This window comes from Rhinopithecus roxellana, chromosome 18 (assembly GCF_007565055.1).
Source record: "Rhinopithecus roxellana isolate Shanxi Qingling chromosome 18, ASM756505v1, whole genome shotgun sequence".
In the NCBI taxonomy this organism is placed as follows: Eukaryota; Metazoa; Chordata; class Mammalia; order Primates; family Cercopithecidae; genus Rhinopithecus; species Rhinopithecus roxellana.
In genome coordinates, this window is record NC_044566.1 from 69169449 (window position 1) to 69194044 (window position 24596).

Sequence of the window (24596 nt, forward strand, 5' to 3'; positions counted from 1 at the left end):
AGTTGACTCAAACACAGGAGACAGTGCAGGTCACCCCAGTGTTGTCCCAACCGGGGGCCAGGAGAATGGGGGCACTCACAGTCATTGAGTTAAGGCGGGAGTGGCTGAATTCCCAAACACTTCAGCTTTGTCTGTAAAAAGTAGAGTCTGGGTTGGGCGCGGTGGCTCAAGCCTGAAATCCTAGCACTTTGGGAGGCTGAGGCAGGTGAATCACTTGAGATCAGCAGTTTGAGACCAGCCTGGCAAACATGGTGAAACCCCATCTCTACCAAAAATACAAAAATTAGCTGGGTATGGTGGCGCATGCCTGTAGTCCCAGCTACTCAGGAGGCTGAGGCAGGAAAATCGATTGAACCCAGGAATCGGAGGTTGCAGTGAACGGAGATCGCACCACTGCACTTCAGCCTGGGCCACTGAGCGAGACTCTGTCTCAAAAAAAAAAAAAAAAAAAAAAGAAAAGAAAAAGGTAGAGTCTGTTCCGGTTGCCTCAGGGCAGCCCCATTAAGAAATAAGGAAATTGGGCCGGGCGCGGTGGTTCACTCCTGTAATCCCAGCACTTTGGGAGGCCGAGGCAGGCGGATCACGAGGTCAAGAGATCAAGACCATCCTGGCCAACCCGGTGAAACCCTGTCTCTACTAAAAACACACAAATTAGCTGGGCATGGTGGCACATGCCTGTAATCCTAGCTACTCCGGAGGCCAAGGCAGGAGAATCGCTTGAACTTGGGAGGCATAGGTTCCTGTGAGTGGAGATTGCGCCATTGCACTCCAGCCTGGAGACAGAGTGAGACTCTGTCTCAAAATAAAGGACAAAAAAAAAAGAGAGAAATAAGGAAATTTAAGTGGCTAGGTCACAGCATTGAATGGGCATCTGCTATATCATCATCATCATCATCATCATCGTAACCATCATCACCTCCCGTAAAACACAAAAATGGCACATAGTGTGAAAGGTATTATATTAGGTTTTAGGGATTTTTAAAAAGCTGTAAAATAACAGTCCCTTTCCTTCTACACCTTCAAACTTTTGAAGAGTCAGGAAGAACACACAGAAGTAAAATAAGTATATGCTAAGAGCCAAATAAATGTAAACAAGGTATATGCTATGGGAACGTATTGGCATTAGGTGGTAAAGAAAGATCCCATAGTACTCTTGGAGTTGGATCTATGAGTTTGGATCACTATATGACACTTTGAGTTGAGATCTGTGACCTATCCTTTTGGTCACTTTGAGTTGGATCTCAAAGAGTCGGTGGGGGTTAGACAAGCAAAGAAGAAAAGAGTAATATTAATGGGGAAAGCAGTGAATGCTATATGGAGAATTAATAAACTTCTAATGTAGTGCTTATCAGCTCTGAATTCATGTTAAAATCACCAAGAGCCTTTAAAAATCCCAGTGCCCACCTATAACCAGTTCAATTACATCAGGATTGCTGTTTTCAGATCTTATATTTAAGTCTCTAATCCATTTCAAGTTAATTTTCGTATGTGGTATAAAACATAAGTCCAACTTCATTCTTTTGCCTGTGGATATCCAGTTTTCCCAACACCATTTATCAAAGATATTTTTCTTTCTTCATTGTGTATTCTTGGCACCCTTATCAAAGATTAATCGACCATATATGTATGAGCTTATTTCTGGGATTTCTATTTTGTTTCATTGACTTATATGTATGTTTTTAGGTCAATACCATACTGTTTTGATTACCATAGCTTTGCAATACAGTTTGAAACCAGGGACTTTGATGCCTTTAGCTTTATTTTTCTTTGTTAAGATTACTTTGGCTATCTGGCATCTTTTGTGGTTCCATATAAATTTTAGGATAAAAACTATTTCTATGAAAAATGCCATTGGAATTTTGATAGGGATTCCATTGAATTGGTAGTAGGGACTCTTTAACGATATTAATTCTTCTAGTCCATGGACATGGATATCTTTCCATTTATTTGTGTCTTCAGTTTCTTCCATCAATGTTTTATAGTTTTCAGTGTATAGATCTTTCATCTCCTTTCTTAAATTTATTCTTAAGTATTTTATTCTTTTTGATGTTATCATAATTTGGGATTATTTTTCTTGATGCCTTTTTCGGATAGTTCATCGTTAGTATACAGAAACACAACTGATTTTTGTATGTTGGTTTTGGCGGTGGAACAAGACTCCATCTCAAAAAAAAAAGTGAACAAGTTCTGAGGATCTAAGGTACACCATGGGTGGCGATGGATGTATTAATTAATTTGACCATGATAATCATTATACAACATATACATATATGAAATAATCATGTTACATGCCTTGAATATATATATAAATATATTAAATTATTAAATTTAATTAATTTAATTATTAAATTAAATATATTAACTATATTAAATTAAACATATATAATTAAATATATTAAAATGTTAAGAAAGGGGGAAAAGTGATTGCTGGGGGGATTCCCTAGGTAATTCCAGTGGACAACCAAGGTTGAGAACCACTGTTTCATTGGATAGGAGGCAGCCTATGAGAAATTGTTCAGCAGCTATATTGGAAATATAGAAGAGCTCAGATTGTGGAAAACTTAGCTACGTGGAGCTAACTAATTGAATTCTAACATTTCTACTGAAATTACAAAACTCCTATAAGAAAATATAGGAAAAAAAAACTCCTTGACATTGGTTTTGTCAGTAATTTTTGGCTATGCCCCAAAAGCACAGTTAACAAAGGCCAAAATAGACAGATAGGATTTTATCAAACCAAAAAACTTTTGCCCCACAAAGGAAACAATCAACAAAATGAAAAAGCAACCTATAGAATGGAAGAAAATATTTGCAGACCATATATCTGATAAGGGCTTAATATCCAAAATATATGAGGAATTCACACAACCCAAAAGCACAAAAACAATCAGATTAAAAGATGGGCACAGGACCTGAATAGACATTTTCCCAAAGAAGACATACAAATAGCCAACAGGTATATGAAAAGATGCTCAACATCACTAATCCTCAGGGAAAGGAAAACCCAAACTAAGAGATACTGCATCACACCTGTTAAGATAGCTGTTATCAAAAAGATAAGAGATGACAAGTGTTGCTAAGGGTGTGGAGAAAAAGGAATCCTTGAACACTGTTGGTGCGGATGTAAATTGGTACAGCTATTATGGAAAACAGTATGGCAGTTCCTCAAAAAATTAAAAATAGAGCTACCATATGATCCATCTATCCCATTTCTGGGCATATACCCAAAGGAAATGAAATTGGTATCTCAGAGAGATATCTGTATTCCATGTTTATTGCATGATTATTCACAATAGCAAAGATGATGAAGATAACCTAAATGTCCATCAATGGATGAATGGATAAAGAAAAAGTGATGTGTGTATGTAAAAGGTGGTGTGTATACACACACAGAGAGACAGGAATATTATTCAGTTATGAAAAAGAAGGGAAGGCTGGGCATGGTAGCTCATGCCTGTAATCCCAGCCCTTTGGGTGGCTGAGGAGGGCGGATTACCTGAGGTCAGGAGTTTGAGACCAGCCTGGCCAACATGGTGAAACTCCATCTCTACCAAAAATACAAAAATTAGCTGGGTGTGGTGGTGGGCACCTGTAATCCCAGTTACTCGGGAGGCTGAGGCAGGAGAATCGCTTGAACCCTGTAGGTGGAAGTTGCAGTGAGCCAAGATGACACCACTGCACTACAGCTTGGGCGACAAGAGTGAAACTCCGTCTCAAAAAAAACAAGAAAGAAAGAAAAAGAAGGAAATTCTGCCATTTGCAACAACATGGATGGAACTGGAGGCTATTATGTTAAGGGAAATAAGCCAAGAATCAAAAGACAAGTACTGTATGATCTCATATTTATGTATAATCTAAAAAAGTCCAATTCACAGAAACAGAGTAGAATGGTGGCTGTCAGGGGTTGGGGGTGTGAGGGAAATGGGGAGATGTTGGTCAAAGGATACAAACTTTCAGTTATAAGATAAACAAGTTCTGGCCAGGCAAGGTGGCTCACGCCTGTAATCCCAGCATTATGGGAGGCTGAGGCAGGCAGATTACATGAGGTCAAGAGTTTGAGACCAGCCTGACCAACATGGTAAAACCCTGTCTCTGCTAAAAATACCAAAATTAGCCGGGCTTGGTGATGTGCGCCTGTAATACCAGCTACTCAAGGGGCTGAGGCAGGAGAATCGCCTGAACCCAAGAGGCAGAGGTTTCAGCGAGCAGAGATCACGCCGCTGCCCTCCAGCCTGGGCAATGGAGTGAGACTCCATCTCAAAAAAAAAAAAGATGAACAACTTCTGAGGATCTAAGGTACACCATGGGTGGTGAAGGATGCATTAATTAATTTGACCATGATAATCATTATAAAATGTATACATATATGAAATAATCATGTTACATGCCTTGAATATATATAATCTTTGTCAATTAAATATATTCAAATTTTAAGAATGGGGAAAAGGGATTGCTGGGGGGATTCCCTAGTAATTCCAATGGACAACCAAGGTTGAGAACCACTGTTTCATTGGATAGGAAGCAGCCTATGAGAAACTGTTCAACAGCTATACTGGAAATACAGAAGAGCTCAGATTGTGGAAAACTTAGCTACGTGGAGCTAACTAATTTAATTCTAACATTTCTATTGTAAGCTGCCTTAAAGTATTTTCCTAAGCCAGGCTAAAGTAAATACGGGACCTGAAATATTAGATGAAGGAATTTAAATTAAGCTGTAGGCAATGGAAAATCATGTAGGGTCTTTAAAGATTTTTTAAGCAGAGGAATGATGTAAATAAAACATTAAGAAATTTAAACAGGATGTAGGCTTTCAGGGTGAGAAGGATGATATCTGATGGAACCTGACCTTGGGGGCAGGGAAAAGGCTGCTAAGGGAGAAAGAGTCCCAGAGGTTCTGGGCATGGGGTTGCGTGGAAACAAACAGCCCTGGATATCAAATATCAGGTGGTTGCAGAGGTGACCTAGCCATGTGTATGTGTGATAGAAAAAGCTGCGTGGCTCACAGGAGAGGTACGTGTTTGTGCCGGAACCAGCCGGAAAAGACTTGGCTTTCCTGGCAACTGGGCCTGAGTAACACAGTCCAACTAAATGGAGGGCGAAACACACTGAAACGAGAAGCCAGAGCCATATATTAAGCCTTGAAACACTGAACACAAAACTACACTGTGCTCCTATGGATTAGTTGCTACACCCTTGTGTAGCAAAATACATTTGGAACTGAAAAATGTAAAGTGGTACGTTTATTTTTAAAAAGATGTCCACTAGCGGAAAAAAGCACAAAATTATAGTACTAAATATCGTTTTAAAGAGGTAACTTCTCCTTAATACTTACAGAATGTGAGGATGGAATTCACCAACAACAAATCTCAGAGATTTCAGTCAGGGATGCCCTTAACAGTCAAAGTAATAGGAATCTACTAGTCCAGAAAAGGAGAAATCATTTTAAACCTATCACTTGCATTATTACTTCAGCTGTCTTCGTGTGTATTTGATGAAAGTGTATTGCTACCAATCTTAAGGAAGCAGGGAATGAGGTTACTGTTTTAAAACTATCTTGCACAAAGGTAAACATTTTCAAGCTAGTATTAAAAGGTAAAAGGGGAAATCCTGTCCCCATTTCATTCCCTACTCAACTTCAGTGTTATGGTCTGTCATTTTAACTACTCTCCTGCCAACAATCCTAACCTCCCTCGCCTGATTTTCTTTTCATCATACCCAGCTGGCAAGGCCCCAACCCTGGATGAATCCAGTGTCTGTCTTTGCCCAGCCTCCACCTGAGCTGTTGAGTACTAGAGATGAAAATCACACAACAAGACAAATAGATATTGATATAAACGCATGGCTGCACCTGCAAATGGGCCCTGTACGTTGGCTAGAAGTCCTCTGATGGCATCCGGCCAGCTATCTCTCCCATTCTGCTCAAGCACTGTTTTAAACCGGCAGTCTTTTCAGATATGCAATCATTGCTTTCTCTCTTTCCACTCCTTCCCCTGCTTCACAGCAGGTGAGCTTTTCTACTTTACAGGGAAAACCAAAGCCATTTGAAAGGGAACTGCTTCAACGTTTACCAGATCTACAGATTTATATGCATCCATGTTTGGGAGACAGAGAAAAACATGGCCACAATATTTTGCACTTCTTACTATTAAGAAGTGGAGTCTATTTGCCCATTCCTTGAATCTGGGCTGGTCTTGTGACTTGCTTTAACTAAGATATGGTGGAAGTGATGTGTGAGTTCCAGAGCCCAGACCTCAGGAGACCTTATGGCTTTTATCTTTGCCCTTTTAAAGCATGTCAGTACCAGATAAGAAAGTCTGAGCTTGACTACCGAATGAGGAAAAACCATGTTCAGAGAGAGGCCCAGCCAAGAGCTAGCACCAAGGCCACAGACGTACATACGAGGTCATCTTAGACCCTCCAGCCCCAGTCTAGCAACTACTTACAGCCATGTGAGTAATGTCAGATGAGACCAGCAGAAACACTTGGCTGAGTCCAGCCAACCTACTGAATAATGAGAAATCATAAATTGTTGTTGTTTTATATCCCTGTCTTTGGGCATTGTGTGTAGGGCAGAAATAGATATGTGATAAGGATTGCTATCCTTTTCTTCTTTCTGTTTGTTAGCCATGGAAGAGATGTGCCTCTTCCTGCTTAAGAGCAATGCTTTCACCTATGCCCTGGGACCATTCCCTCTCCCTATTTTAGACATACAGAACTATTGTTCTCAGTATCTTCTTGCAAGTGGTTCCATTTAAGCAGCAGTGAAATACCTCCAGTCTCTCCTGACTAATGTTTCCTTCTACTTCGCATTCACCTCCTGTGATAGTCCCCTCTTTGATAAGGAACTACATTCAGCAGGTCCTATCTTTCATCTCCATTTTACAGCTAATATCGTCATTCATAAGAATAACTGCTAACTTAGAACACATACCATGTATTAACACCAGGCACAATTCTAAATTTTACATATATTGCCATCAACTCTCTTAACCCTTCCAACAACCTTTTGAGGTAGTTACTATTATTCCACTTTTACAGATGAAGAAGGAAACTGAGACACAAATAAAGCAGCTTGCCTTGTTAATTAGGGGCAGGTTCAAGTGCAGAGGCCAGATTACAGAGGCAGTTCTCTCAACCTTTCTGCTATAAATGTAACTATATTTCTGGTTCCGTTTCGTTGCTTCAAACTCAGTCTTCAATCCAATGCAGACTGGCTTCGACCCCCGCTTCACTGCCACAACTACTGTTGTTACTGTCCAAAATCATTTATGTATCAACGAATCATGCATTCTCAGTGGGACAGTATCACTTACTAAGAGGCAAAATCTGATTCTTAAGGGCTCAAAAAAAAGACACTAAAATGGTATGCGGTCCTCCAATGTGCTACAGTACACAAACAGTTACACTATATCTGTAAAATTAACATTTCATGCGGGGCAGACAGAAAAACAATCTAAACATTCTCCTTAGCAGGGAAACCATTTTCAAACAGGTTGAGAAACTGTGATACGTTTAACACTACAATCTATCTTGCTGGACTTCTTGGCAGCATTCAGTACTATTGCCCATCCCTCCTTTGCAAAACATGTTCTTCCTTTGGCTTTTGTGATTTCATATTCCCTGATTTCCAAATAACCCTCTGGCCTTTTCTCCTATATTCAGTCCTTGAATGTTGGAGGTCCTCAGGGACTTGTTCTTTCTTGCTGTAACATATTTATTTTGCAGGCAATCTAACCAACTCTTATAGCTGGTGATTCTCCAGCCCTGCTCTTTCCTTTGAGCTTCAGACTCCCACAACTACCTGCCCACCAGGTATGTTCACTTGGATTTCTGAGGCATCGCATGTTTGACATGTCCAAAATCGAACTTACTTTTTTCATCTAAACTTGTTACTCTCAGTCTTCCCCATCTCATTAAGTGGCAACATCCTCAGGAGTCATCTTAATTACTTCTTTTTCTTTACTTCCCATCCAACTGATCAGCATGTTCCATAAATCTCTGTCTCCACCTCTATCTATCTATCTGTCTATCTATCTATCTATCTATCTATCTATCTATCTATCTATCTATCCATCCATCTCCATCCTTCCCTATCAATTCACCCATTCATCCATCCATCCATCCATTCACCCATCTATCATTCATCCATCCATCCATCCCTCCACCCATCCATTCATTCATCTATCCATCCATCCATCCATCCATCCATCCATCCATTATCTAGTCAACCATCTATATATCCATTATGCATCCATTCATTCATCTATCTATCTATCTATCTATCTATCTATCTATCTATCTATCTCACCATCCATCCATCCGCCTTGCCTTCTACAATTAATTCTTCACATAGGACCAGGATATTCTTTTTAAAGCATAAATCACATCTGGTCACTGCCCTCCTTATAACCTGCTGGTCCCCGTCTACCTCTCTGTCTTCACCTCACACAATTTCCCCTCTTACTCTTTATATTCTTATCATCTTTCTGTTCCTTCATTCCCAGCTTTGGCCTTTGCACTTGCTGTCTGTTTAATCTGCCTGGACTACTCTGTTCCCTCATCCACAGCAGATTTTGTTTCTCAACATTCGAGTCTCTGCTTAAGCATTGCCTCCTTAGCATTGTCTCCATCTACCAGTCTAAAGGAATTTCCTCCTAGTCCCACTTTCTATCACATTGTCCTGTTTTATTTCCTTTATAATACTTGGGGCATTCTCCCTCCTGTGAACTCTCTACCCCCATCTCCCTCATGCCCCTAATAAAGGAGCGCTCATATTCTTGCATGGTCCTGTCCCTGTGCCTACACTTAGTTGGCCTAGGATGGGCCTGACTCAGCCATACGAGAGCCCTTCTTGGGATTTTTAGAACTAGAACTGAGAAACAGTCAATTCTTCACTAATGATAGCCATTGTCTGATGCAATATTCAGCAACTATTGGTGGTCATGTTTCCCGTTGTGTGGAGGAGATGAGTCCACAAAGGCAAATGACACCCACATGGTAAAGGGGAGAAGAGTAAGATATTTTTGAAAGTATTTTTTTTAATATTCTGGTTATTTTTAAGGTCTAAATTATATTCTGGATGCTTGCAGAGTTAGTAAGGAAGTTTTTGCATCTATAGTTTCTTTGAAAATGTTAAAAAAATCAGGCCAGAAAGACAGAGTGAAAAAAAACATGAAAAATTTAAAAAAGGCTCTGTGATTGATCAATCTAACTTGTTCTTCCTTGTGTCGAACACTGTGCTCACACGTAGATGGTTAATATGTGCGGGATGAACATGCCATCTGTAGAATGAGAGGTTACTTGCTTGCCACTGAAAGCATGCGTTATGAGTGAGACAGTGGAACTCAAAGTTGTAGAGACTGCAGTGGTTAACTATAAGAGCCACTTGGGCTTTTGCATTAATATATCATGAAGCACTCAGTCCTTTTGCAGTTATAAAAAGCCCTTTCTAGAGGCAAGACTGAGGCAAGATACTAAATGTTTTAAAATGACTGTCCTCCACCTTTATTATTATTAATGTCCATTTCAACATTTATTGAAATCAATCCAATTAAACACATTCTAATGAAATATAATTCTGCAAACAATATGTGCTTGGCACTGTAGGGGATATAGAGATGATTAAGGTAGAAACTTAGTCATTAAATTTATTAAGGGGCAGATTTTTTAAATTACATAAAATAAATGATTAAAATACAAAGTAGCTGTAGTGAGTTACAAATAAAGTGCAATGGTGCCAAGGCTGGGGTAGAGGTTCATGGTAAAGAAGGGTCATATCGAGTTGCAAGAACTGGGAAAGGCTTCATGACCAAATTAGGCACTTGGGGGATGGGTAGGACTGTAAAGGTCAGAGATGGTATGAGGAAGCTTCTTAGTCCTTAAGAACCGGACAGCATATTTGGCATGAGTATGAAGCACATTGTGTAGGTAATGAAGGCATAAATGAATGGAGTTGGCAGTAAACAACCAAATGACTCTTTACTGGCATCACTAATCACAGGAATTGAGAGGTTCAGGGAATAGAATGGTGTGTTCAGTTTCAGAAGTTTTGTTTGAGATGACAGTAGAATATCCCCTTAGGTAGTATAGGAGGTAGTTGAAATGTGGGACTGGCTTTTGGGAGGCAAGTTAACACTGGTGATGTTAAATATAAAATGTAAATCAAACCACATTTTATGCACAGAAGCATAGCCATTATTTGTGCATTGTTTAGAACATGGACCAAAGAGGGTCCTAGGCTCTAGAATATCACTGGAGAGGTCATGATAGAGCAAAGAGATATGGGACATCAGTATAATCTGGGGTTGAAAATCAAACTGAAATTACAACTCCGTGTCCCTGATGTGCTCAGTTCATTCAAACAACAATGCTGAACCTCCATCTCATGATTTCTAGGAAGTTGATTCCATGCAGGTTCTACTCCTTAAGTTTTTGCAATAGTGGTAATAAGTGCTACAAACCCTTCCTAGCTCCTTGCTTTGGCTCTGTAGGCCATTTTCCATCCTGCATAATTGAGTGTCTGGCTGCTGCCTCTCTCTTTCCTGCAAGCATGCACATAGTCTTTACAGCTAAGACCAGGCTGATAGCTTGGGAATGGCAGCAGGGAATTACCACACACAAAAGGAGACACTTAAAACTGAATATTAGATGCTACTGTTCCTAGCATTAGCCATGCTCTCCTATAAAGGGCCGTTAGTGGCTATTTCTTCCTCAGCTCCCCATCCTGATACCATTTTACAGGGTCAGCTTACCTCCTACCACCATATTTCTCCAACCTATAGTCTAGGCCTCTAACTCTCACCCTGGCTTCAAAGAGAAAAGCAGACCTTACTCTTCCTTAGACCAAGGTTAGCTTCTTTTCCTGCCCCAGGAAAAGACTGACAGTCAGGATTGACATTCAGGATACTCAGTTGACAGTGAGGACACTCAATTCCTTCAGGGAGAGTTCACCTTCACCCAGAGTGAAGCCAGCCAAAACAGTGTATGAAAGTACATTTTTAAAAGTCTGAGGCTGGGTATGTGGCTCACACCTGTAATCCCAGGACTTTGGGAGGTTGAGACAGGAGGATCACCTAAACCCAGGAGTTAAAGACCAGCCTGGGCAAGAGAGTGAGACTCCGCCTCTAAAAAAAAAAAAAAAAAAAAAAAAAAAAAAAATTAGCTGGGTGTAGTGGCACAGGCCTGTAGTCCCAGCTACTCAGGAGGCTGGGCAGGAGAATTGCTTGAGCGCAGGAGTTCAAGGTTGCAGTAAGCCATGATCGCATCACTGCACTCCAGCCTGGGTGACACAGCCAGACCCTGTCTCAAAACAAAAACACATACACACACAAAAAGGTCTGAGACCTTCAGTGTTCCAGAATAGCGTGTATAATTGGTATGGGAGGTGGGGGAAGGGCAACCCGATACAGTGTAGGGCCAAGCTGAGTCCCAGGCCCCTTCACAACTTCTCCTCTGGTGTGGTAGCTTGATTTCTCAAGATCTGAGTGTAAATACGTGCACAAAAGACACATTCCTCAAAAAATACAAAACACACTGTCTAAGGAAGAATCTTGTAAATCTGTGTTTAGAAAATGATGTAATTCTTTAAGGATGCAAAGGAGCAGTTCTGCTAGAGTCACCCAATTTACATCACTGAATGGAAACAAATAATATGCCATTAATGAAAGCTTACATTTGTTTTGTGCTTTGCACTTTGCAAAGAAAAAATTCTAGGCTCCAAGAACACACTAATAAATGATAATACAGGATTCAAACCCAGTATACTAAAATACTAAATACTTATATTATATAGTATGCTAGGTAAAAACAATTTAATTTTACACAGTGGTGAAGTCACTAATTTTCCCCAAGGAAAAATTATATGAGAGAAAGCCCTTTGGAGGTTTTTTCATAAGATGGTATCTTCATCATCATCATATGCATATGGATTTTTTTGAGATAAACATGTTTATTCATTCATTAATTTAACAAGTGTTTACTGCGCATCATTATCAAGGCATGACACTAGGTTTTATGGAAGATGCAAATATGACTTCCTATAACAACTTAGGATCTAGCAAGGGAGAGGAGATAAAAGATGAAACGGAATTTGATAAATACCACAGGAAAGGTGGAAAAAAAGTGTTAAGAAGTTTACATTAAAAGTGCAAAGTTCCCTTTGGGAAGTGGGGAGCTTTAGTGGAAATGGTAACAATTGGAAACCAAAAATTAAAAACAGACAAATAAGAGGGATAAGATAAAATGATAGATTAGTATCAATCTTGAAGCAGGACTCCTGAAGCAGGACATATTGCTACCGCAAAATTATTAACAAACTAGTTCCCATGGATTTAGATCCTTTCTGTAGTCATAGCTAGAAACCGGTGTTCTTATAGGGAGCATCGCAGAAGGCTGTACTGTATTCAATACTTCCTGTAAATGGATAGGAAAGGTTGGATGGTCATCTGTCACAAGAGTAACAATGTTTAGAAGTAGCTTGGACAGTAGTCATTGATTCACTTTTATTGGAGCTTGTAATGTCAGTATGTTGACATCATTGTGCAGCCCTTATCAGATTGTGAACACCAAGAGTACCCCAACTGCTGGCCCGCGAGCTGTTTACAAATATATCGGTTTTTATAGATGATGGCCTTTAACATCTGGAGTTCAGAGTGGCACAAAATGTGTTTCTAAAACTACCCTCCTGCCCACGTGCATCTCTTTGGTCAAGTTTATGGCTGAAATCAGACTCTAGTTAGATCGCTATAAAAATAAAAATAAAAATAAAAATAAATAAAAAAAATTTCCCCAAGTGATTGAAACGAATTTCACCCTAGACTACGAGTCCCATCATGCAACGCTCCCATATTCCCACCATGTGGGGCGGAGTCGTAGAAGAGGCGGCAGCGGCGGCGGCCTATGCATTCTGGGTATTGTAGTCTGGGAACCGGCCACGGCTGGGGCTGGTCCCACGTGGTGCATTTGGCGGCAGCTTTGGGCAGCGGCTCCCCTGCTCCCTCCACACGGTCCTCAGGGTGCCAGCGCCAGCAGGGGCGGCCAGCCACCGCGGGAGAGGGTTGGAGGGTGGTCCGGAGGCAGCCCGAGGCTTCGCGACGTTTTTGCGACAGCCGCGGCCGTGTTCCGCGAGTGCCCTCCCTCCTCCTCTCTTTGAGGAGGTACCGGCTGTTGTGCGGCGCTGCCTTTCTGTTTGAGTGTATGGGAGAGTGAGTGAGTGAGTGAGTGAGTGTGAGCGTGTGTGTGAGCGCGTGAGGCGTGAGTGCGCGTGTGAGAGGACGAGAGCCCGCCTGGCCGCCCCGTCGCTCTCGCCGCAGCAGGAGCAGAACGCGCGACCTGAGAGAGCGGCGGAGCCGGCGCCCAGGGAGCCCGCGGGGACAAGGGCAGAGACACCGCTCCCCACCCCCAGCCCTCGTCCCTCGGCTCTGCTTCGCCGGGGGATCCTCCCCGTTCCTCCACCCCCGGCCGGCCTCTGCCCCGCTGTCCCCCTGGATGTCCCCGGCGCTTTCGCGGGGCCTCCTCCTGCTCTTGCCGCATCAGTCGGGCTGGTGCTGCGGCCGGCGGGCGTAGAGCGGGCGGGTTCCCGGGGGCTGCGGCTGCCCGTGCTTCCCCGGTCCCCACCCCTGTCCCCCGGTCCCCCGACCCAGCTCTCCGGCCTCGGAGGCTGTGACAATGGACTATGACTTTAAAGTGAAGCTGAGCAGCGAGCGGGAGCGGGTCGAGGACCTGTTTGAATACGAGGGCTGCAAAGTTGGCCGAGGCACTTATGGTCACGTCTACAAAGCCAAGAGGAAAGATGGGTGAGTGTGTGCGTCTGGGCCGGTGTCCGCGCTGGGCGGCGCTCCCGCAGGCCGAGGCAGGTAGCCCGGAGGGAGAGCGGGCCGCCGGGGTGCCGGGCTCTGACTTCCTCGACGCCGGCCTCTGGCTCCGCCAGCAAGGTTTGGGGAGGAAGTGGTGTACGAGGGATCCAAACCCACAAGAAATCCTGCGTGCCGCATCTGTGTTTTGCTCTGGTGGTAAGAGGGAAGAGGAGCCTCTGCACCGTAGGCTGTATACTTTTCAAGGATTTCAAAGCTGATTTATGAAAAAATGCGGTCTAAAACGCCGGCTTAAATGTTTCTGTGTGTGTGTTTTTTTTCTTTGGTCAATTTATTATGGTAACCTTCTGGGGATTTCCTCACCCGCCTCTGGAGTGTCATCCATCGGTCTAGAAGGAAGGCTGTGATCCTTTCCCCCACCAGTTTGTGATCGATTTTTTATCAAATTTGTATTTTATTTGAGGGAAGGAAGGCAACGAGTGAATGTGGTTCTGGAGAGAGTTCCCCATAGGGATCATCTGCACCATAAATGTTGCAGTTGCTATTTAGATATTATTAGCTGTGAATTTTTACATAGAACAATGGGGGTTTGGTGCAGGGTGGGTGGTGGGGAAGAAGACAAGTGACATAGGGACTATCTCGTTGAGGCTGTTTCCCCAAATTTAGCGGCTGGCAGTGAACTTTAAATAATCCCTTTGCTTTAAATATTCTTCCCTAGTAACAACTTAATTAAACCTATGAGTGGTAATGCTTCCAATTTAGTTTCTTAACAGGCAAGTGAATTGTTCATTTTTTCTCTTTGTCAGTAGATGAATGTCTTGTAATATTGACAAAAGAGAAGGCAGTTCTTAGTTGGGGGGAATAATATATATTTTATTAACTCCATGTTTTCTTGTAAAATGGATGTTTCTGTTGCCTTTGACAGAATAGAAAATTATTGAAAAGTCAAAGCTTATTATATAATCTTTGGATTTTATTAGAAACGAAGTAGCTGTACTTGAACATCCCAGTTTAGTTACCTGCTGTATGATGTTTAATCACTTAAAATTTCAAATTAGGAGAGTATGTTCAGACTACATTAGCACGAAAAAAAATTCATAAAGCTGAAGTTCCCTGGTGTGGGGGAGGGGGGCGCATATTTATAAATACTTTAGTATTCTGGATGTTGGAAAGGAAAGTGTGTATTTATTCAACATTTTTCTTAGATTTACTGAAATATCTTTCTAAAAGTATTTACAATTGACTCTACGAGGAAGATAGGAGTTCTAATTAATTTGGAATATGTATTTTAGTGCTTTTATGCCACAGTAAAGTGGAACAGATCGGCAGAAGGTAGGGATTTGGATTTGAAAACTTGATACTCTGGGCGCCGCACGTATTTAAAAGTACTTTTTAGCACTGGAGAAATCAGCGTCTGGAGATACTGCTGACTCTGTTGATGTCTAATTAGACTTATTGTTGAAGTTTTACTCTGTAATGACATAATTTTAAAAATTATGTTTGATAACTTACCATACAATATTTCTCAAAAGCTTTAAACCATCTCCCCTTCCCCCAGTATTATGTAATTTTGGGCATATTCATAAAATCCCCAATCCCATGAGATTACACATTACAGTGCATTTGACCACACTGTCATGTTATATAAAATTCTAGCGCCTTTGCATTATTTTAATCTGTGTGAGAGAAGCCGCTTCTGTTTTCAAAAACTACGAACTTAAGCTAATAAAATATGCATATTTGTTTTAATGTTGTACTTTTATTAGAAAACTAATACTGTGTATTGGCAGGAGGTACTTAAGCATATTTTATATCTCCATGGTCAGGTTTTAATTTAGGTTGTTAAGAATAATTTGAAAGAATAATTTCAATATCTTTGAATTTAAAGATAGTTGAAGGTATAATGTATGGACATTCTTAGTCATCCGTGACAGCTGAAAAGTAACATTGCATTTTGGAAAAAAGAGCTTATTATTATTTATAATCCTTGGGGTTTGTTTTCCATCAGTCTTTAATGATTCTCTTTATGTGATGAACTTCTGTTTTTAATGGATCAAATGTCAAGAGAGTTTTAAAATTACTATCTTTTAGAGATAGTTTTAGAGAGTTTTAAAATTACAGGGATTTTTCAGTTTCAGAGTTTTAAAATTACAGGGATTTTTTTCGGTTTGACTTCTTTTTTGTAACCTCACTCTGGTAAAATATCGCATGCTATTTATGAGGTTCTTTTGATCTTATGTCAGTGAAATGTAATTTAATGCATTTTAGTCCTGGTAAAATAAAATTTGTGGCTGTTTAATCTTTTATAATAAGATGATGATCAAATAATTTGTTTCTAGTATTGATTTACTTTCAAATTACATTATGTATTCTGCAGCTGAGATTTGTTCTCTAGGAACTCAGACGGTAACACCTTCAAGGAGAACCTGAGAATTTCTGTAAAAGGAAGTAACACAAATCAGCTTGGTTTGGACATATTTGACTATTGAGATGAATTTATGTACACGTCACATCCTTTCAGTTGCCCCAGTGAGCATAGAACATGAATAACTGGTAAAATAATTTAGACCAGAGGAGTTAGCTGCTTAAATTATTAAGTTTTAGGAAATAAAATAGCTTGAAAGATTCATTTCTTTGACTTACTTGAGGCATGATTGCATGGTAGGGAAAAGGGACCTTTTATTACTGTGTGAATTTCAGATTATAATAAAGTTTAAAGACATACACAATACATCCTGGGATTAATTTCTTCTCACTAGTGTCGCCATAAATGAGATAGTGTCCTTTGTGTCTGAACACTTAAAGGGTACTCAGTGGGAATCAGGGGGGTTCATTTTCTTTCTGAATTGATTGTATCTCGTCTTTGCAGAATTTAGGCAACCAAAACTAATTTTGTTTTAAAGAGTGGGAAAGCGTTACAAGACAGAAAACAATTTGTGTTTTTCAATTCTAGACTTCCAATATTTGCACTGGATGTTTGGATAATTTAAAATATCAATTTGGGATAAGAGATTTTTCTTCAAAAAAGAAAAACAAAAGGAAATTTCTTAATAGGGTTTTTAATCTGTTATAATCTATGTTCCAAAGAATAGATAATTATGAGTAAGGAATGAGTGTGTGTTTGTGTGTGTGAGAGAGCACGAGAGCGAGAGCGAGAGCGAGAGAGAGAGAGAGAGAAATATACTGCCAACCTTCTTTGGGGCACATTTGTTGAGAGCCCAGAGATGATTAGTAGGCAGTGATAATGGCAATAACAGCTAAATTACTGAGTTTCAGGTCCAGAGTAAAGCACTTTACGTTCATCATCTATTTAATCCTCACCTGAAGTACATCAAGTCAATACTGTTATTTTTCAGTTTTCCAGGTGAGGAAACTGAGGCTTAGAAAGGTTAAGCAAATTTACCCATGAGTACACAGCTACTTAAATGTCAGCTAGGATTAGAGGATTAGGTGCAGTTTTTTGTACTCCAGAGTCCATGCTCTTAACCATTATGTTTCATATGATTAATATATTGAATAAGTAGAAACATAGTTGTGGAGTTTGATTTCTAGTGGGTTACTCAAAAACATAAATACCTTGTAAAACTATTAATATTTGTTTCAATAAACTGGTGTACTTTCTGGGTATATTACTGAAGCGCCCTAGGTTTTTCAAGTGCTATAAAACTGTTTATGTAGATATATGGGTATGTCTATATGTATATACACAAACATACTTGTGTATCTACGGGTGTGTGTGTGTGTGTGTGTGTAGGACTAAACTCTAATGAAAGCCATGTGGAAGCACTTCATCTAGTGGAAGGAACTCTAGATGAGTGATCCTGGAAACCTGAATTTGATTTCAGACTGTGCTTCTGATAGCAGTATGACCTTGGGCAAGTCATTTGCCCTTATAGATCTTAGTAGGGGAGTTTCAGCAGATAATTTTTAGGGTCTTTTCTAGTGTTATGATTTGAGGAAGTAAAAATTATGAACATAAAATGTAGTATTTTTTGCAAGATTAGGCAAACAACCACTAAAAAATTGTACTTTAGATGATGATATATTTCCATATTTTTTAGTCTCATGCTTTAACGTTGGTTCTCATCAACTGCCAAAAAGCTTGGTAACTTCCAAAGACCTATCAGTTGCTTAACCCACCATATCTTATGCTACCTTGCCATTCCTCTGTATTTCTCTCTTAAGGTGTTGAGGATTTATGGGCTAGTGCCTGTTCCCACTCCCTTGAACCATTTGGTGGGCAGCACAAAGGGACTCTTCTGATTCAACGTGCATTGGAGCGTCCCATTACCTTTTTCCTCTTCTGAATATGGCTGAGTGCTGCATCTAAGTTCATTTTGATTTAAATATTTCTTTAGTTATGTCAGAAATGCCAAATACAACATGTAATTTCTGTCACTGGAATAGTCATGTATGCAATAAAGAGTATTCCTTATAACCTTCTAAAAATGTGACAGAAAGGGACAGTTAGTCCCCTGTATCTGCAGGTCCTGCATCTGTAGATTCAAGCAACTGTGGATCAAAAATTTTCAAGGGGGTATGGGGGAAGGATAGTTGCATCTCTACTGAATATGTACAGATTTTTTTTTCTTGTCATTATTTCCTAAAAAAATAGTATAACAACTGTTTACATAGCACTTACATTTTATTAGGTATTATAAGTGATCTAGAGATGATTTAAAGTGTGTGGGAAGATATGCGTAGGTTATATGCAAATAGGACACCATTTTATATTAGAAACCTGAGCATCTGTGGATTTTAGGGGGCGGTCCTGGAACGCACCCCTTGTGGATACTGAGGGATACTGTGCATACTGACTGTATTTGCTGTGTATTTCTTATCTCCGTGTGGTTGAAGTTACCTTCCTTAGATATCAGTGCATTTAGATCTACTGTTTGGCCACTTGGAGATTTCATGCTTAAATTTCATTTTTTTTAGTAGTAATACTGGGAAATCAATTCGTTTGGGATTTGTTCATGTGGGTTATTACTTTTACTGTGTCTTTGAACATTTGAAGAAGTCAGTTATTCATTCAACAAGTATTTATTGGACCCTTCTGTGTTTCAAGCACTGTCCAAGGTATTGGGAATGCAAAGATGAATAAAATATTCCATTATTTGAGGAGATCTCTACTGGGGAAACAAATATGTAAATAAATTGTTGCAATTCAGTAAGCACTATAATAATACAAGGTATTATGGCAACACAGAGAAGGAAGCCCCCAATTGGTTAAGGTTTTTAGGAAAAGTCTCAAAGTTTACAGTATTTGGTTTGGATCATGGAAGACAGGGAACATCTCATCAGAAAAGACATTCCAACAGGAATAGGACAAAGGAATTTTTTTTAATTGTGTTTTCTGCAGACCCCAGCAAATTTTGTGGGTTTTAATTTTTTTCTTTCCATGCCTTTCTTCTCACCTTGTTTTCCCTGGCCAGCATTTCTTGAGCTCGTGTTGTATGTGTAGTAGTATATATTTGCACTACAAATGCTCCATTGCACCCATTGGACATGGTGAGGTACCCATTATTTAACAGTGGAGATAGATTTATCAGTGTTTGCACTGAACACCGTGAATGTATGTGTGTCAGTTTTCAATCATGAGAACATTGGCCATTCAAGAAAAGCAGCCTCTGAAATCCAGGAGTCTGATTTAAGACTCTCTCATGTGTAAAACTGCCATGGCAGAACTCTGTTTTGCCTGGAGTTCTGGTTGGCAGATGATTCTGCTTTGGTCTCACCTCCATGAGGAGTAAGGAGTCAGAATTTTGTATGCTGCTGAGGTGATGGATGGTAACAAATTGGAGGGGGAAAGAAGTTCTTTTGCTACTTAAAGTTTAGGAAGTAACGGAATTTCTCTTGTTGGGGCTCTGATGTGCGGAAAGATGGAAATAGGGACAGGGCTTCTGGCATACTGAATTTCAGCTAGGAAAACAGAAATAATGAAAAATTATAATTGCAGGCCATTTGCAAACTTAACTACTTTGACAATTAATTCTTTGGGCAAATGTGTTCTAATTCTGATTTATAAAATTTGAAATGTGATTCATTTGTCAGATGGAAACTGTGTATGGCAAGTCAGTGTTGATAAGTACATTTGATTCCCTGTGACTGCTGTTAATCTTTCTTGTAGTGCCTTTCACTATTGAATCCAATCCTCATTGTCTCTTTCACTATTGAATCCAATCCTCATTGTCTCTTGACTCTTTTTATGTTCTTAGCTGCTGCTAGAAAATAAAACTCCTGTTATCCTTTCCTCCTTCAGAACACTGTGAATTTTTCCTTCACACCAGATTACGTAGCCTTGGTCATGTTACTTCAATTATCTTTTCTCTTTAGCGATCTTTTGTCACCTCAAGGCAGCTCTTGATGTCACTAAAAGGTGGCTTTTACCTGTTTTTTGACCTTAATACTTAAAGACTTCTTGGTATCATGATTCTGAATATTCTTTGATACAGTTATTGTCAAAGTCCCAAAACCAGCCCCTGCTGTAGTAAGCTGCCTTTGCTGATGGAGTTCTGTTCTTCAGAAGTATGGCGGCAGAAAAAATACTGAGAACTCCTTTTTAAAAATTGAGATATAAGTCACATACCATAAAATTCACCCTTTTAAAAGTGTGTGATCAACATAGTGATTTTTAGTAGATTGACGAGGCTGTGCAACCACCATCACTGTCTAATTCTAGGACATTTTCATGACCCCAAAAAGAAACCCATTAAGCAGTCACTGCCATTCCCCTCTCTCCCCGGCCCCCAGCGATTGACAAGCACTAATCTACTTTCTGTCTCAGTGGATTTGCCTATTCTGGACATTTCATATAAATGGACTAATACAACATGTGGCCTTTTGTGTTTGTGTTTCTTTGTTTAATGTTTTCGAGGTTCATCCATGTAGTACATGTATCAATATTTCATACCTTTCTCTGGCTGGATCATATTGCATTGTATAGATATACCACATTTTGTTTATACATTCATCAGTTGGGCATTTGGGTTGTTTCCACTTTTTGGCTAAAGTGAATAATGCTTCTGTAAACATTCACGTGTAACTTATTAGGTGGAAGTATGTTTTCAGTATATACCTGGGAATGGAATTTCTGGATCATATCCAAAGCAGCTGAGAACCAATTTTGAGTGACTTTACATTGACTCTGGTTTAGGACCAAGTTCTTCGTCCTTTGTCTGCAAGACCTGACTAGTCTATTTTATTCCAGGACAGTGCTCACACCATAATCTATTGTAGTAATTCTGAAACAGAAATTCATACAGCTCCTCCTCCTCCATCAACTCAGAGCACTCGGACTGTTTTCTCAGGCAGCACCTTGTGCTGGAATTTTTTTTTTTTCTCAGCTGAAATGTACTAACAGTCTCAGAAAAAATCCTAACTACATATCTTAACATACAACTCCAATAATTCCCACTTTACCTGTCACCCTGCAAAACATAGTCCTTCACTGATACATAACTACTTCAGTGTGTATGTGGCTAATGTTTATATGTCCTTTGGGTCTTTCAGGTGAATGTTTATGGGTTAAAATTATAGATTTCCTCTAGGGCAATGATTGCGTTCGCCTCAGCTCTTGGTATATTGCCAACTGTTGGCAGGTATTCAGTACTTTGTGTGTGTGTATATCTGAAGTTCATATTTGAAAATCTTTTTTTCTAAACTTGCTAACATTAAAACTTGAGGCATATTACAGGAAGAGTAGAAAAGTCATACCTGTGAAAATACCAGGAGAAGCACAATTTGATGGGTTTGCTATATTTGTACCCAGAACGGCACTGAACAGTACCAGAGCCCAAAGGCAAGAGCAAGCTGCCATGATAGTCGGCTGAACTGAAATGGAAGGCCAAGGTATTTGAAAATTGAGCCACTAGAAATAATATTTTTTTGAAATATACTTTGAAAATGAATCCTTTTAAATGCGGATCAAATCTGTATTTCTAAAATTAAGAAAAACATAACTAGTTTCTGAATCACAGTTGGCATTTAATTTTGCTAAAAATTACTGGTTTATATAGCATGATCGTTTTATTTGAAATTTACCTTTTGTTACATGAGTAAAAAATTGTTTAGACTGACTTCTATTCAAGGTAACTCAGTTACTCATCTCACTAGACAAGTTCTTTAAAGTCTATAACTTCATTATAGTCCATGAATTCTAACAAATAATCCTCCTACAGAGAGGAATTTTTACATCATGGTGAAGGGCCTACTCTGGGTGTTTCTGGACATTTGAATTTATAGGTTGTCTAAAGGATTAAAGGGATTGAATAAAAGGAAAACTTGTCAAGTTGTGCTAATGTAGTTTATATTAAAGAAGTCATATTTTTGAGGAAAGGTGGAGTAGGTATATGTTTTTTTTTTTGAAACGGAGTCTTGCTCTGTCACCCAGGCTGGAGTGCAGTGGTGCGATCTCGGCTTACTGCAAGCTCCACCTTCTGGGTTCACGCCATTCTCCTGCTTCAGCCTCCTGAGTAGCTGGGACTACAGGCACCCGCCACCTCGCCCGGCTAATTTTTTTCCTGACCTTAGGTGATCCGCCCGCCTCAGCCTCCCAAAGTGCTGTGAGCCACCATGCCTGGCAAAAAATACTTCTTATAAGGCTTCTGTTTGAAGGAAAACCAATAAGTCATGTGAAAATTTAGGTTCATATGGGATAGATAAATTTGGAGTTTTCTTTACCTTATCAAAGACTTTAAAAAAAATTTTTTTTGAGACGAGTCTTGCACTGTTGCCTGGGCTGGTGCCTGGGCTCGCTGCAGCCTCCGCCTGCCAGGTTCAAGGGATTCTCCTGCCTAAGCCTCTCCTAGGGATACAGGCTCCCGCCACCACACCTGGCTAATTTTTTTGTATTTTTAGTAGAGAGGGGATTTCACTATGTTGGTCAGGCTGTTCTCACACTCCTGGCCTCGTGATCCGCCCTCTTTGGCCTCCCAAAGTGCTGGGATTGCAGGTGTGAGCCACCGCGCCCGGCCAGAAGACTCCCTTTAAGTAAATGCGCCTCCTAGTGCTTTGTTATGTGACTGACTTTGCGAAAATTAAGTTTATACCTAATTTCCAAGAAAATGTCAAACAGAAAGCAAGACACAAGTAATTTGTTTTTTAATGCTGACTTAATGTTGATTTTTTTAAATGTAAAATTAAATTATTTAAATATTGGCATTTCATTATGGTTTCCCTTTAGCTGCCGTTTTTTCTTAAAATTAATTAATTAGTTAATTTTACTGAGACAGGGTCTCACTTTGTTGCCCAGGCTGGAGTGCTGTGGTGTGATCATGGCTCGCTTCAGCCTTCAATTCCTGGGCTCAAGTGATCCTCCCACCTTAGCCTCCCAAGTGGGTAGGACTAGCACGCCACCCCTCCCAGTAGCTGCAGTTCTCTTTGTAAATTTGTGTGCTTATGATTTATTTGGTAACTGTTTACTGAATGCCTCTTATATGCTAGGTTCTTACTTGTACAAATCTATGGGACACAGGAGAAATTTTGTTACATGTATGTAAGGCATAGTGGTCAAGTCAGATTACTTAGGAAGTTTATCACCAGACTACAGTGCATTTTTGTTTAGTACTCCTACTCTGCTATCAAACATTGAATTGATTTCTATTATCTTAATCTATGTCTGCACCCTTTGACTGACTTCGCATCCTCTTCTTCTTCCCCACTCACCTTCCTAGTCCCCTGTATCTGTTTTTCACTCTCTACATCCATGTGTTCATTTTTTTGTAGCTCTCACCTGTGAATGAGAACATATGATATTTGTCTTTTTGTGCCTGGCTTATTTCAGTTAACATAAGGACCTCAAGTTCCATTCACATTGCTGCAAATGACATGATTTCCTTCTTTTTTGTGGCTGAATAGTATTCCATTGTGAATATATGCCACATTTTCCTTATCCATTCATCTGCTGATGGACACTTAGATTGATGCCATATCTTTGCTCTTGTAAATAGTGTTGCCATAAACATGTGAGTGCAGGTATCCCTTTGATATACGGATTTCTTTTCCTTTGGGTAGAGATACCCAGTATCTCTTTGATTGCTGGATTGAATGGTAATTCTATTTTTAGCTTTTTGAGAAATCTTCATACTGTTTTCTATAGTGGCTGCACTAGTTTACATTCCCACCAGCTATGCTAGGTTCTGTGCCAGATGTAGGTGATTCAGCAGTGAACAGCCCATGATGGTCTAATAACTCTTTAGGGAACTTAACAGACTTTTGAGGGGCACAGGCAGGTAAACAATTATAATATAGTAGGATAAGGGCTGCATTAGGGAAAATTGTAGGTTGCCATGGAAGTACCTAATCTGCCCTGGGGGGGCTCAAGTATATTTCACTTGTGACTTGAAAGATAATTAGAAATTGTGAATGGGCAATAAATAAGAGTTAGTGGGGGCTTGAGGAGTTAAATAGTGCAGGTGAGAGAGGTAGTATCACTCTTGGCTCCAGAATTACTTTATAAGAAAGAAGCTGCTGTCTAGATGAAGAGGCAGTGCAGTAATGTGTAGTAAGCAAGTTGCAACTGAAATTGTTTGAGGTAATTTTGGGAGCTTGTGTGTTATGGGGGGAAGCTATCCTTTGGAGCTGCCACTGAGTAGCATGCACAAAGACATGAAGGAAAGATGGTATATGCAGTGAGACAATTGAAAGAATTTTGTCGGTGCCAGATCTTGGAGGGGTGGAGGAGGGGGTATAAATAATCATGTTGGGGAAGTAAGCAGATTGTTGTAAATCGTGTCATGGACTTTTTACTTTCTTGTACTTTGTTCCGAAGGCAGCGGGGACCAT

The 24596-nt window shown here is 40.0% G+C and overlaps 1 protein-coding gene across 3 annotated transcripts in view; it reads left to right on the forward strand.

Annotated features, from left to right (window-relative positions):
- The first annotated feature begins 13123 nt into the window (after nucleotides 1–13123).
- The window catches only part of CDK8 (cyclin dependent kinase 8), a 152175-nt gene continuing 140702 nt past the window's right edge, over nucleotides 13124–24596 (forward strand). For 2 of the 3 annotated variants that reach the window (XM_010360186.2, XM_010360187.2), the window contains exon 1: nucleotides 13149–13793. In XM_010360186.2, the coding sequence (XP_010358488.1) occupies nucleotides 13666–13793 (128 nt within the window). In that variant the 5' untranslated portion in view covers nucleotides 13149–13665. Of the gene's footprint in view, nucleotides 13794–24596 lie in introns of all 3 variants that reach the window. The other variant, XM_030922241.1, reaches the window with a different exon arrangement.